Source organism: Penaeus vannamei, chromosome 17 (genome assembly GCF_042767895.1).
Source record: "Penaeus vannamei isolate JL-2024 chromosome 17, ASM4276789v1, whole genome shotgun sequence".
In the NCBI taxonomy this organism is placed as follows: domain Eukaryota; kingdom Metazoa; phylum Arthropoda; class Malacostraca; order Decapoda; family Penaeidae; genus Penaeus; species Penaeus vannamei.
The window spans coordinates 37,578,145-37,593,144 of NC_091565.1; the positions used below are offsets into that span (position 1 = coordinate 37,578,145).

At 36.9% G+C, this 15,000-nt stretch overlaps 3 protein-coding genes across 5 annotated transcripts in view; 2 read left to right on the forward strand and 1 right to left on the reverse strand.

Annotated features, from left to right (window-relative positions):
• The window catches only part of RnrL (Ribonucleoside diphosphate reductase large subunit), a 27,856-nt gene extending 15,191 nt beyond the window's left edge, over positions 1 to 12,665 (reverse strand). The window contains exon 1 of the mRNA XM_070132293.1: positions 12,453 to 12,665. The gene's annotated coding sequence lies outside the window, so the exon portion shown is untranslated. The remainder of the gene's footprint in view (positions 1 to 12,452) is intronic.
• ND-B14.5B (NADH dehydrogenase (ubiquinone) B14.5 B subunit) lies at positions 1,747 to 6,204 on the forward strand. The gene is made up of 3 exons (XM_070132294.1): positions 1,747 to 1,938; positions 5,529 to 5,672; positions 5,915 to 6,204. Exons 1-3 carry the CDS (start codon positions 1,767 to 1,769, stop codon positions 5,962 to 5,964), a joined length of 366 nt encoding a protein of 121 aa, XP_069988395.1. The 5' UTR covers positions 1,747 to 1,766; the 3' UTR covers positions 5,965 to 6,204.
• Positions 12,666 to 13,833: 1,168 nt separating the features above from the next.
• Positions 13,834 to 15,000, forward strand: part of LOC113808009 (uncharacterized) — a 9,084-nt gene continuing 7,917 nt past the window's right edge. The window contains exon 1 of one of the 3 annotated variants that reach the window (XM_027359333.2): positions 13,834 to 13,940. The gene's annotated coding sequence lies outside the window, so the exon portion shown is untranslated. Of the gene's footprint in view, positions 13,941 to 14,081; positions 14,310 to 15,000 lie in introns of those variants that run through there. The other 2 variants (XM_070132290.1, XM_027359332.2) reach the window with 2 other exon arrangements.

Sequence of the window (15,000 nt, forward strand, 5' to 3'; positions counted from 1 at the left end):
GCATCCCCGCGCACCGCCAGTGGATGGTCACTCCGGCCATTCCTTGCACACAGGGGGTGACTTAGAAGCAAAATAAACAGTTTGTCACACCAAACATAATAACCACTGTCACAAGTGGAATGAACAAAGGTTATTACTAATGATAATGATAATAGAATTATTATGGATAATGATGACGGTGATAATGATGATAATGATAATGAGGATGGTAATATTAACAGTAATGATGATTGATTATTGTATGATAATAGTAAAGATGATAATGGTGATGATAATGTTAATGATTATAGTGATAATACTAATAATACCAATGATAACGGTGATAATAATGATAATGATGATGATAATAACAATAATAATATAAATAGTAGTAGTAACAGCAATAGTAGTAGTAGAATTATTGTCATTATTATTGTTTTTGTTGTCTATCATCATGACTTATTGCTCGTGGAATTATTATTATCAATGTTCTTGTTATTATTAGTATTATTCTCTTATTGTTATTATTGCCATTGTTATTATTGTTGTTGTTATTTCGGTTGGTCATATGTTTATTGTTATTATTATTATCATTAACATTATCATTATCATTACTAATATTATTAACATTATCATTATTATTACTAATATTATTAAAATTATTATTACTATTATTACTTTTATCATTGTTGCCAAGGAGGTTATGTATACATGTATGTTGTTCCTCTTATTTTTTATTTTTGTTATTATTAATATTGCTGTTATCATCACCATTATCATAATGTTAATATTTACTTTCATTGTTAATATAATAATCATTATCCTCATCATCATCATTGTTATTATTATTTCATTGTTATAATAATCAGTGTTAGTATTGTAATCCTTATCATTTTCATCATTTTATTATTATTTCTGTTATTGTTAGTTACTACTGTTATTATCATTATCATCTACATCATCATAAATGTCATTATTTTAATTTTTGTTGTTATATTAGTATCATCATTATTATCACTATTATCATTGTTATTGTTATCGTTGTTATTAATATTACTGTTGTTATTATTATTATTACTGTTACAGTTATCATTGTCATTGTTATTACTCTTTTATTCATCATTATTGTAATTCTTTCATCACTTATTATCATTATTATTTGTATTAGTAGTTATCGTTTTTGTCATCATTGTTATTTTCAATGGAATGGGGTACCGTCCGATGACGAAAGTTGGTTTCAGATCAGCGTGAAAATATAAAAATACTATGGTATCTTACAATGAAAATAAGAATGAGAAAGTAATCATGATATTCAGTGAGGTAACTTCACATGCAGATAATGATTCAGATATGATTTATATAGCATATATAGGGAGGCAGAAGATATTTAACAGAAATTTTAAAAGAATATCTGCACTCCATCTGCGGCTTAGGTCGTACCATCATGGAAGAGTAACAAAGGAATACGTGATATGATTTTCCTTTTTCCTTTTGCAGATCTCTAAATCGGATGATAAAGTGTAGATAATGGAAACAAATAAGTCCATCATTGTATTTAAACCGATTCCTGATTTCCCCAAGACCTTCCTCGCAGACGACATCATGCAGAAATTAAAACGGATGCAATGACAACAATATGCCCCAACACTCAACTTCAAAACAAAACAAAATATCACAGAACACAAACAAATCACTTAAATCACACAAATATAATCGAAAAGAACTAATATGATAAACAGTAGAAATCTAAATTGCGCTCGTCCTCCACTTTCCACTCTGCATACAACATGGAGGTCGAAGAAGCCACAGAGATCAACCCGGCTGATTATTTTGACCCCGAGAGGCCAGGTCCTACTCCCGGGATCCTCAGAAAAGCATGGTATCCTACACTATTTACCGGCGTGGGCATTGGACTGGCCTGTTTTGTCAATGCCTTCAATAGGAAACCATTATTCAGTGGTAAGTTTCGGGAATCTGTTCAACTGGATGGATTGTTTTGCTTGTGTTATTTCTCTCTTTTTTGTTAGCATCATGGACCATGCAAACTTATATGGTTATGCTATTTGCGTCAGAGTGATGGTTTAAGGTTTTGGTCCATTTTTATCGAGTTTGTGAAGATGTTAGCTCGGTGAATAATAAATGTTTATTCGTGTTTTGATTTTGTGTAAATGAAAGTGCTCGTTCCCGGCAGACGGTTTAGGACTAGGGAAACTATTTGACTGTCAATATCCATCAAAAAATGCTATACTAATCTAGCTAGGGGTCGTAAAAAACGAAAAATCACGTCCTAACCCAGGGGCTACGCTCCCAATGGCCATGCTTCCGTAGCCACTCGCCGTGATTCAGCAGCAGTGGTCTCCGCTTCGAACCCCCTCTTGAACACGTTTTATCGTATTACATTTTACATACCTTAGTGTGGCGGGTACAGGCGGGCTACGGCAAGGAGGAATTTGTGCAAATATTACTTGTTCTCGGGGATGGTCATCTGGAACATTGCCCGAGCCAAATAGCCCACGAAGTGGTATTTCCTCCTGCCGTAGCAAGGAACTTTCGCCTTTGCCTTTCTCAACCACCTTTCAATGGTATTTGTGTGAGCGGCCATAACAGGGTCCACGAAATTAATGGAGTGGTTCACTGTGAGGAGTTTGAATCCTTCATGTTGAAGACATTTATATGCCTTCCAACAATCACTTATTATAATGGTTCCTGGCTCAATGTTTTCTTTAATAATTCCGAGGAACGTTTCTGCGTCTCTCGAAGGCACTGGGACAAGGAAATATTGTTTTGTTTGACGGCAAACGCTGGCAAATACCCACTGCCCTTCTATTATACGGCCAACATTGTATTTCCACTTTCCAAATTTGCTCTCATCGATTTGAACAATTTTTTCAGGACCACCAATCTTTTCCGAGGTATTATGCAAACACCAGGAGATACACACTTCTTGACAAAAGCTCGCCCTGTCACATATAGTTTTTTTTCTCGAGAGACCTAATTCATCTCTTACTAGTTCGTAAGAAAATAAATTTCTTAAGATATAAATTAACGAAAAACAAATTTGTTTCTTTGTCCAGTTTGCTTGAAAATGGACCTTTGAAATTGGCTCATGACATGACTATTATGTATTTTTCGGGATTTGTCACACCGAAAAAGTTTTTTGTTCAAATCTGTCCGGCAGTCTGCGCCACACTTTTCACACTTAATTGTATCTAAGATGTTTGTGGTCTTTGCACAAGCGTAAAAGACCTTCAAAATCTCCTGAAAACTTTTTGAAAATTTCACTAAACCTGCTGTCACAGTCTTGACACCGGTTAGCTATACTTTAAACTTACCAGCTGTCATAGTGACCCTCCTTAGTTTACGCGCGCAGAAAATGAAATGCAACGGTTGTAAAAAAAATGTTAAATACAGGCCATAACTGACTAAGCACTGTCAGTGTGAGACCCCCCCAAAAATAGTTAATAACATAATCGGCTTATACACCCGAAAATATTAAGATAGATCTATGAAATATGCATGAAAAGTTTAAAGATACACAATTCGTAGTGACGTCATGTGACGTACGTGCGCAGTGGCCCAGCAGGTGTGAAAACTGCGCAAGAACTTTATAAACAGTAGGTTGTGTGTGGACTTAGTTGCTGGAGGCGCATGGGGCATTTTGCGCGTCACATTTTCGTCATTTAACTCGAATATGTTCACCTCTGCAAATCAATTTTCATAGCAAGATATGTAATTTTCTATCGCCTACAACGCTATGATCTTCTATTTTCTCCTAGTCGGTGCGGTCCTATCCTAAACCTTTTCCTCTATAGGATTTCACACCTTCCAACCCCCCCAAAAAGTCCTGACCCATAACCCAACCTAACCTAACAATTTACGGTGCCTTGACTAGACATGCCCTTCTGGTACTACCCGAGGGGAGCACCCCCCAGGACACATTCTCTCCACCTCGGTATGCACAGCAAGATAGAGCTGCATTCATACTGTAAAATAATAAACCAAATACCTTTATATCCAGAAACGTCAAACTTTCGTTGCTTCTTTGTACCGTTGGGATTGCTTTGATTGTAATTACCTATTTCGTCACTTGGAGCTCTCGAATGCGCGCGATGATGTGTGATCTGGCTACAGGAGCAAGAAAATGTGAAACATTCAATGCACATGATTCTATATGAGGGTATAGATAAATATTAGAATATGCAAATGAAGTATAATAACATTAATAAAAGAGTTTAAGGGCATAAATGTGTGACAGCAGCCATAAATAATTAGCCAGATATCGTTTTAACAAGCGTGTAGGTTGCTCTTGGCATGCTCTTCTTATATGACCATCAAACGGGAAACTTTGTTTGATCTACAAAGTATTTTTTTCTGTTTTGCAAATTTGGCTCATAAAAGTTCTGGTATTCAGAATACCTTCACATGACTGATCGCGATGATATTGGTATCAATAGATTCCTCTGACATTTGCCCCAGAACCCACCTAAAGCCCCACATTCTTGGCTTCAGTAGCAGAAGAGGACATGAAAGGTACCAGGAAAATTGCAGGGTGATATATGAAAAATATACACAGATCCAGTCACTAGTCTCTATTATATAACACAGGGGGTTGTGTCCTAGATGGGAAAGTTCGTACTGCACGGCGAAGATCGCTGCCTTTCAAAGCAGGAGGATTGGAAAAAGGCTATTATTCCTAGTGTGCCAAGAGAGTTTTTCTGTGATATTTCTCTCTTGTCCCATGCATGACTGAATTGTTTATCTTTGTACATTACTGTGGCTTGTTTAAGTTGTTGATGAAGTGGCCCACATGAGATATTAACTCATTGGTGACAGGGAGTTTTGTATATTGAGGCTTAGCAGTGTTCTGTTTAAAGGTTGTGTGAAATAACTATCAAAGATAGAACATACTCATCCCCTGATTCTTTTTCAATGTGTCAAAAAAGAAAATTATAGCCTACTTTTGAAGAAAATGGGTCTTGAGCAACTAGTAAGAGTAATAAAACCATCTGATTATGATCCACTCACTCCGGGGAAGTCTCTATGTTCAACTTCCAGTTCTCCTTTTTATGTCGTAACCATAATGCTTCATGACTAAAATTGCAAAGTGTGATTTTAAGGAGCATCTTGGTTAGTGTTTAGTTCTGTCATCAGTATCGAGCTTGCATTCATTATTGGTACAAATGTTTTCTTTTTATAAATTAGCAAACACTAGTTCACTGAAAGAAGTCTTGATTGTCTAGGAAAAGGACAAACTCTAGGGAAATGGTAATAGGATTATTTCCATTTTTTACACATGTACTTATTTTATATTTGATTCTAGAATAATTGTTGCTTATGGGAAAAGTTATTTATTTACCTCAAATTTGCTATTTTTAGAATACTTTGAAGATACATGTAATATACAACGATAAGAGCATTTATTTATTTTATCCCCCCACCTCCCACCCCAGTTACGAGATATTTTAAAAACATAAAATTATCTATATAATTTTCTTTTCAGATAAACCTGCAATCCTGTCAAATTCTTAGCAACTTTCTTACTCTTTCAGGTGCCCAGCAACATGCTATTGGCGCAGCTGTGGGTATGATCTCGGGTATTAGTGCCGAGAAATGGGTTCAACGAAAATCAGCACACAGAGATGCTGTGCTGCACCAGTATATTGTGTCACACCCTGATGACTTCCCCCCTATTGGTTAGTAGGTTTTATTTTTGAGTGACGATACATCTTCAGTTGAGCATAACAAAACTATCTTGATTAAAATATGCATTACATAATCAACTTTTGAAGGATCAATATCTTCCCAAAACCTGTTGCTTGTTTCTGTGTATGTATTTGGTCTTAAATTAAGGTTGTCTACTCTCTCTCTTGCTGCCTTCTATTCACATGTAATTTTGAAAACTTGTGTATTATAAAATGTTCCTTCTTTCTTTCAGAACGAAAGAAATATGCCAGTGTCTTAGAGCAGTGGGTGCCAATGCGGTAACTTCCTACATTGTTCCACAGAATATCTACAGACTAATAAATTACATATATTTTATAAATATGTGAAGAAGAATGTTTAACATTTTAATGAAAGTGGAAAGTCCACATGTATGTGTACTAAATTATTAAATGTGAATGGGCTGAAGGTACAGGAAAGAGTCTTGTGGTATTCTAGAGCAATGTGCTTAAGTTGACTTTAGATTATAAAATATGTATATATGAATAAATATTTCCATCTTTATCTTGTATTTTGATCCTGAAATTAAATTTGTTAAATGAAAATGCCTGCTGTACATATCAGTGCTTTTCCTCACTCCAGACATGAGTAAATTGCAATTTATCAACAAAGTTGATATGGTTATCAACACACATTTACTTCACAGAAATTAATTTGAATAGAAGTTGAAAATTTAAGTTTGTAAATCAAGGAATTATCTTTTTCTGAAAAAGTGTATACTCATATTCATTTCTGATTAAAACATGTATTTGATTAATACATGGTGAGACTCCAGCAAACAAAGCACTTGCTGATTTGTAATGTACAATCTGTTTTAATGCTATAATTTTCCTTCTAATTCGTATTCCTCTACCTCTTTTTCTCTCCTCCTTCACCATATCTACAAACCTTTATTTTGGTTTTCATCTAACCATCCTTCTCCTCCTTTTACTTTCGGTTTCTTCTTTAGACTTTTTCCCATGCTCACTGTTGCAGCTGGGAGGCTTAGGAGATGGAAATGGACCAAATGGTGATCAATCCTGCCTCGGCCCTAAGTTTCGACTCAGTTTTGCACGGTCTTGATCTCTTCCCTTTCCTGTTTCTTTCTCTTCTTCAACCCCTTCTGTGATACACTTCCTAAGGTGTGATAGACGTGTTGAAAGGATGAAAAGCTAACTTTGTGCCTGTCATGAACTCCCTTAGGAGCCATGGACATGGTATTCCTGTATGTTTAGCCCTTACCATCAAGGGGACCCTAAGGGGTGGATCATTTCTTTCCCCAATATACTCCAGACTTTCCATGGTCATTAATATAGATTGCACCTATATTAGAGGCACTGAGGCTTGCCCCTTTATCAACTAGTCCCACAGATTTAAATTCGCACGATTCCCCGACCTAAGGCTCTCCTTTGAACATAACTCTTAATGGTAGCCCCTACTCAGTACCTACTATCTCTTCAATCTAGCCCAAACCATCCACCCAGGTCATTACTCAACCTCCACAAAACATTCCTCCTCTCCCAACATCCTCTACTTCATCTCCACCCCAAAGCTTTCATCAATTACTACTGCTTCCTCCCTTATTACTTCTACTGCAGTCCTATTGTCCACCTCTCGACACTACTTCCTCTTCCACATGACCCCTTTCTTTTACTGCACCCACCTCTATAAACCTGAATGCTCTGTTTAAGCTATCTGAATGATAAGATTTTTCATGATCCTCTCTACAGCCCTTTACTCTGACAACACTCCTCTTTCTGCAGTGCCTCCTAAAATAAGTAGGGAATGTTTCCCTCTGCAGCCACCCTGACCGTTGCCGCCTTGTCACAGTAAATCCGAATCCCAAGCTAAACCATTAGCAACCCTGACTTCACTGGCAAACCCATTCCTGCCCAGCCTCATCTCTCCCTCAATACTAGTACCGGAACTCTCCATCTCCCCAATAAACTGCTGTCTCTGACAAGGAATGGTCAGATTGTGATTGTGGAGAAGACATACTTGACTGCCTCGTGGACTATGATGCAGTATCAGTCAGTGCAATGCTGCACCATTCACCCTAGTGTTTGCTGGAAGTCCTCTACCAATTTTACCAAGATTATTTTCCGTAGACATGACCTCCCCGTTCATGTTTGTACTGGCGGAGATTGCCTCCCAGTCCGACCATATTAGCCCCTCCTGTCAATGTCTGAACTGTTGGCATCTAGGCCACCATACCATGCACCTGCGCCACAACCTGATGCCTCAATGTGCCCAACCTGGTCATGATCGATCATACTGATTGGCATAATCACACGCATATGCCAACTGAGGTGGCTTCCATAATGTATTTTATTGGGGCTGTCCTACCCACAAGCTTGTGTGAGGTGGCAAATCTCTGATTCAGAATTGGCCTCACATTATGTGAGACTATTCCTTCCAGTCAAATTCTTTTGCCATTCTAAATCCAGACACCCCAATCTCCACCATTGTTCCAGACATTCCAATCTCGACCCTCTTCATCCTCGCTCAACTTATCGTATAAGACAAGCTAAACATCCCTGCATCAACCTCTCCCACTGCCCCTCAAACATCTGTCCCCTCTTCTCCATCTCACAAGAAAACCTTTCTTTCTCAGACCTCCCCAATTAACTACACTTCAGAAACTCGAAGAGATTCACAAATAAATAATCATGACCCAAGATAACATGCCTACACCGTCCAGTCTCTGCTCTCATTCCCTCTACATTCAAGGTAACTGCCGACATCCATTTTCCTCCTACTCATGTTCCCCCAACACCCCTTCTTCCCGCTCCCTCCCAAAACATCCTCTTCCTCCCTGTTTCAGCTACATCACCCCCCCTATCTTCCTCATAATCTCCTCCACTTCCCCCTAGATCCATATGTGACTCTTTGTCACAACAACCTTCTTCCCTGGATTCTCTCCCTCTTGACCTTTCTCCTGAATCCGTATTCTAACCGCCCTTAACCCCCCCACCCCACCCTTTTCTCCTTTTACTAATCCCTACCTTAGTCTACAGACATCCTTGCAGAATCCCACACTTCTACCCTAACAATGTTGAACCAATCACTCTTTCTTGTTCTCCTCCCTCCTCATCATCTCTCTTTTTCCTCTTCTCTTGCCTCATATTCTCCCTCCTCTCGTACAAGCCACCAATCCGTAGCAACTACCCAATTTTAATAACGAGCATGAGTTTCAAGAGTATTTCAAATAAAATGCTTCCGTTTTATTACATTCTCCATACATACTAATCTGACAGTCTTATAAGCAGTAAGACACGGCTGTCTCGACGCTTCCGCTCCCTCCTTATAACATGTCTGTCACAAGCAGACCTTTCAGCTAACGGCCCTTAGAGTCCTCATCACCATCAAGCTAGATTTTGTTAAAGCTAAGCATAGAAGCCTGGGTACAACTACAACGTTTTAACTGTAAATCCATACTTCTCGTTTGTTTTACTGGCTGCCTCCTACTAACAGACTACCTGTATACCCTTCACATATCTTATACATTACCACACACAAATATGTGGATCGCAGGTGACTTGAGGTTAGTTGATATAGGATGGGACAGTCTAGAAAGGTTTTAGACTTTCGGCTGCTCTGGGCTGTCACCTCATGACCTCCCTCTCCTTCTGTACCGATTTTAAAGTGCCTATCATCCCTCATACAAATAATAACCAACTATACGACAAACTCATTAACATCATAAATATTTCACGTTCGCAAAGAGTTCTCACCCCGACGCGACCACTAATAAGACGCCCTGACGCTTTGAAAACTTCGTAAAACATTTTTGAGACAGCCTAAAAAACCGCAACGCAAACACATTTCTACCTAACTCGCAGTAAGTCTAAACTTTTCTTTGGGGTTTCCTAAGTCTCGCAGACACGGCACCGACAATCTCACCTCACTCCCTCTCACACAAACCAAACTTCAACAGATAAACTGACTGCATTTCAAACAAAGCCAATAGAGCTCTGGGGTTCCCGACGAGAACCTAAGTTAACTGGACACCAGACCTCAAATTTATAACATATGATATACCTGTATAACAAACACGAGTACCGTAAGGTTGTATGGAATCAAATATTAAACGCAGCACAGGCTAACTCAAATAGGTTAATAATGGACGGCCAGATTCATTACACATGACTGCATGTGACTAAAGCTATACGGTCAGTTTGTTAAAACCGTGCGAGGCCCGACACAATGAATATTCATTATACAAACATGCATATACACAGAAATTAATGCACATCTATTAGTATATCTACCGGATAGATAGATAGGTTAATGTATATCTATCAGATACGTAAACTGATAAGCATTCATTCTGCGTATATGCATGTCCGTACATGTGATTATTCATTAGGTTGGGCTTCGTACATTTTGAACACACTGGCTAAGAGTCACATGATTCAGCCCGAGACACAGAGACAAGCATGAAGATTCGAATACACGTGCAAACGCGCAACCTCATGCACATGAATATTTATAGGCCGCATATACACGCAGCTTACGCAATTCGCACAACAAAATTAATATATAGCACACCAGCATTAATTTACAAGTGCTCCTTCTCACGCACCATACGCGACTTAATAGCTGCCTCTGCTCGGTACAGAAAGAATAGTATCTCCACAAACTATTTAAAAAATCTAAACTAACACTCATGCATAAACGCAAACACCGCCTCTGACACTACCCTTACATGCATGATATGCACTGACCATCGCCTACTATCAACATGGCGGCCAGACTAGCAATATGGCGACTTTGTGGTGTGTGTGCTTGAACAAAGGCATCAGCTTTACCCATGTTGCAAATTAAATCAAATTATCCCATTTCTTTAGTCTTTTCACGTGTGTATAAACAGTCTGCAAAAAGGAAAATGAGCACCTCGTTTGTACTACAAAAAATATCCTGCTGATCCTGCGAATTAACTTTCAAATATGATGCCATCTTGTCTGATTCTGCTTCTTGACTGATTTTGCGAGACATAAATGCATGGATCAGATAACTCATCCGAGGTCGTCGTTCTGAATCTCTCATTACTTTTTGTACCTTTCTGTGAACATAAACACCATTCCAATTTCATGTTCAGTATGGGTTATAATAATGATCGTAGTGACAATGATAATAGTATTAGTGATATCAATAATAACCGTGATGATAGTAATGATAATAGTAACAATAATGATTATAACAATGTTGCTGCTGCTACTGATCATGATCATGATGATGGTGATGATGATGATGATGATGATAATGATGATAATGATGATGATGATAACTATAATGCTGATGCCAAGGATGATAATAAGAGTAACAATAACAATGATAATTGCAATAATAATCATGATAATGACGACAATGATATTGTTAATGGTGATGATGATGATGATGATAATAATAATGATAATGATAATAATGATGATAATTATTATTATGATTAGGATAATGACAATAACAACAATAATAATAACAGTGATAACAACAATAATAATGATAACGACAATAATGAGAGAGAGAGAGAGAGAGAGAGAGAGAGAGAGAGAGAGAGAGAGAGAGAGAGAGAGAGAGAGAGAGAGAGAGAGAGAAAGGGAGGAAGGGAGGGAGAAACAAACGAAAATAAGAAAGCTTCTTGTTGATTGATATTATGTTCTACTGTCAAGAGTTTAGAAAATAATGTGTAAAATATATATTACTGGGGCTTTCTCGATTTCAAAATCATCTGTTGTCCCATTCAAAATTACACATAAATCACTTGAATTTATTGTTTATTCCTTATTTATTATTTATTGAATTTATTCTTAGCTAAGACACTGGTAATTATTATTTTCGTGACTGTAAATGTAATTATGATAATCATGTGACATCATATATATCACCTGCACTAAAATAGCAAAAATATATAGCACTAACACTAACTACCTAAAACCTCATTGCACTTCGAGCTATACTGTAAAATTGTAAAGCCAACGACCCGGATAATCACGTGACCCGTTACAGGGTATCGTCAATGAGTGTCTATAATCTCGACAAGGGAACGTTCGCCCGCTTGTTAAAACTGTGCGAGGCCGGACACTGAGTGTTCATTATGGCGAAGGCTAGATCAGTAGCAACTCGAGGAGGTGCCAGGGCATCTGATTCTGATTTTGGAAAAGGCACACTTAGATGACTTTGTGAATATGCTCGATCATTTTGGTCTTTTCGAATTTCGAAAAGAATGGGAAAATAATGATTTTAAGATAAATTTGGAAAAAAGAACGTCACCGACGCTTTTCGGGACGAAAATAGATTCGTTCGATTTCTATTGTTTTGGTTCGGCTGATTCTGGTGTTCGTTTTCATCGGAAATGGCTAGATTGTCTTTTCCATACCAGAGTTGCGCCACTCTTGATATCATGCATGTGCACTTTGGAATTCTCGTTCTCTGCTGTAATCACAATATTGTTTAATGCCCCCCATGGGGAGCTGCCGCCCCCAACCCCCGCCAAGGAAATCAAAGAATCCTCCACGTATGTACTGCAGGAGAGAGCGTTGGACAGACTCGGATCGGGCGGTCCCGCATGTCGGTCGTAGTTACGAAAATTACGCTGCAGGGTCTGTGCCCCCTGCGACCCTCCCCCCCTCTCCTGTTCGGGGGGATCGCACGTATTCACGGCAGGAGAGAGCGTCGGACAGAGTTGGCATCGGGCGTATCCGTACGCCGTTCGTACGCACGCGAAGCACTGTACATTTAGTCACTTCAATGAAAATAAACCTAAACCATACCTGTGCAGAGGAGAGGCCTGGGTGAGGGTCGTCAGTCAGTGGAGCGTTTCATAGCAAGGTCTATATAAGTACTTATATAGACCTTGTTTCAGAGGTTAGAACTCCGTGTTCATGTAATAGTTTCATGCTAGCCTCATCGTCTTCAGAATATTCTATTATAAATTGGAATGGTTTGATACAACATCCTTCACACACGGAAGTCATGGCGAGACTAATTTGAAAATTGAATTTCATAACTTTTATTTTAGCTAATGTTCATTCACTGGCTGTTTCCTTTGAGAATTCTTTCCCCATTGGCTATTGGCTATTAAATTAACCGCCAAACAATTGACCAATGAAATCGTGACACTGGCCGTGACGTCACAGGCGAGATAACAAGAACAGTACAGGTAAGAGAGATCCCCGCGCATGTGTGTGTGTGTGGGTGTGTGTACACATATATGATATATGATATATATATATATATATATATATATATATATATATATATATATGTATATATATGATATATGTATACATGTATATATACATATATATGAATATATATATTTAAGATATATATATATATATATATATATATATATATATATATATATATATATTTTATATATGTATAAATATATGCACATTTGTATTTGTCTGTGTGTGTATATATATATGTATGTATATATATATATATATATATATATATATATATATATATATATATAAGTTTATATATATAATAAATATATATATATATATATATTTAAATATATATATATATACACACACAAATATATGTGTATATATTTATACATATATATAACATATGTATACATATATACATATACATAAATATATAAATATATGTATACATACATACATACATATATATATATATATATATATATATATATATATATATATATTTAAGATATATATACATACACACGTGTGTGTGTGTGAGTGTGTGTGTGTGTGTGTGTGTGTGTGTGTGTGTGTGTGTGTGTGTGTGTGTGTGTGTGTGTGTGTGTGTGTGTGTGAGAGAGAGAGAGAGAGAGAGAGAGAGAGAGACAGAGACAGAGACAGAGACAGACAGACAGCCAGAGATAGAGAGAATGTTAAATATAAATATTTTATGGTTTCTTTAATTGCTTCAACGGTAGTTTAATAAAGACAAGAAATACATCTTAAAACATGATGTAACCACAAAACTAATACTGAAATTCAGAAATTTGAAGAAAATAAGTATCTTATTATCAACGTAATGTAATGATGGTCATTAAAAGCAGTGTAAATGTACACCTCTTAAAATCAATGAAATAACAAAACAAAAAACAAAAAAAATAAATAAATAAATAAAAATAATAAGGTAATCGGGAGTTGGGTATCGTATGTTGCAAGAAATCATCGTTCAGGAGGCAACGTCATGTCATTCTTCCACGTCAAGTTTTTGGAATTATAGCACTGCATAGTGATTACTGCAGCAACATGTTTCTTCCAATGGTATACTAAGGAAATATATATATTTTTAGATTGATATATACTATTATACATTGGTCTGAAGGGGAAATATACTCGTCAAAATGACAATCCTGCAAAACATTTGGAAATCGAGGGAAAATATCGTACTATTTTGCTGCATGCATCTAATCTAATGATGATACAAATATACGACAAATATATCGACTAGAAAATTGAAAACAGTCCTTCTCATAGCCTTAACATCACTGTATGCACAACTATAATATCTTATCAAAACCTCTTCAGTGAGCTATCAGGTGCTTGATGCTGACTGTTACTTCATTAAGTCCAATCAGCTGCAGAAGTAGCAACAAGAAAAACGTAACTATTTAACAGGGAACATTATTTTGTGTAAGTTGATTAGTTTTTTGTCTTTGTTGTGACCTGATTGTGTATATGTGGTTGTATTTTAATAGATCTGTGATTATGGATGTCGAAGTGAGACCTTCCAAGCAATATGGTTTTCTTAGTTTTATTAAAGCTGTATCATATTATAGATGGTGCTTTGTGTTACTGAAGCCAGCCTTGTACTTTTATCTTCATTATACATTATTTCAATCCTTTTTGATATGCTTTACCACACATAATTTAAGTTGCATTACAAATATCATTTAAATTACCAATTCCAAAACTTTATGAGTTTACACTTTTAACCCTTATTAACTTATACCTACTATGATTTCCATGCCATTTTAACCGTAACGTGGTTGTTGAGTTAGCTACCCAGCCATGAATTAAAATGGCAAGCAAGGACACGTATTTTGATATTTAACACTTGCTCTAATGCAGGAACTCATATTCCTTGGACTCTCTTACTGTCCATATACCCAATGTCCTTTTCCTTGTTTCTCTTTATTGCTAAGTTCTTGACTATTATTCTTGTTCTTTGTTGAATGCTTTTCATGAAGAACTTGTTGTTCTCACTTTTTATTTTATCATCATACACTTTTAAATGTGATGTGGTTGACTAAGATGATAAAGTGTAATTTTAAGTTCAGTGGACAGATGGACATAATCATATCAAATGTTTTTTCATGGAGAT

Coding starts and splice junctions, on each gene's coding strand:
- ND-B14.5B (XM_070132294.1), top strand. CDS start 1,767: ATGGAGGTCGAAGAAGCCACAGAGATCAACCCGGCTGATTATTTTGAC. Junction 1,939..5,528: donor TAGGAAACCATTATTCAGTG/GTAAGTTTCGGG, acceptor TTACTCTTTCAG/GTGCCCAGCAACATGCTATT. Junction 5,673..5,914: donor TGATGACTTCCCCCCTATTG/GTTAGTAGGTTT, acceptor TCTTTCTTTCAG/AACGAAAGAAATATGCCAGT.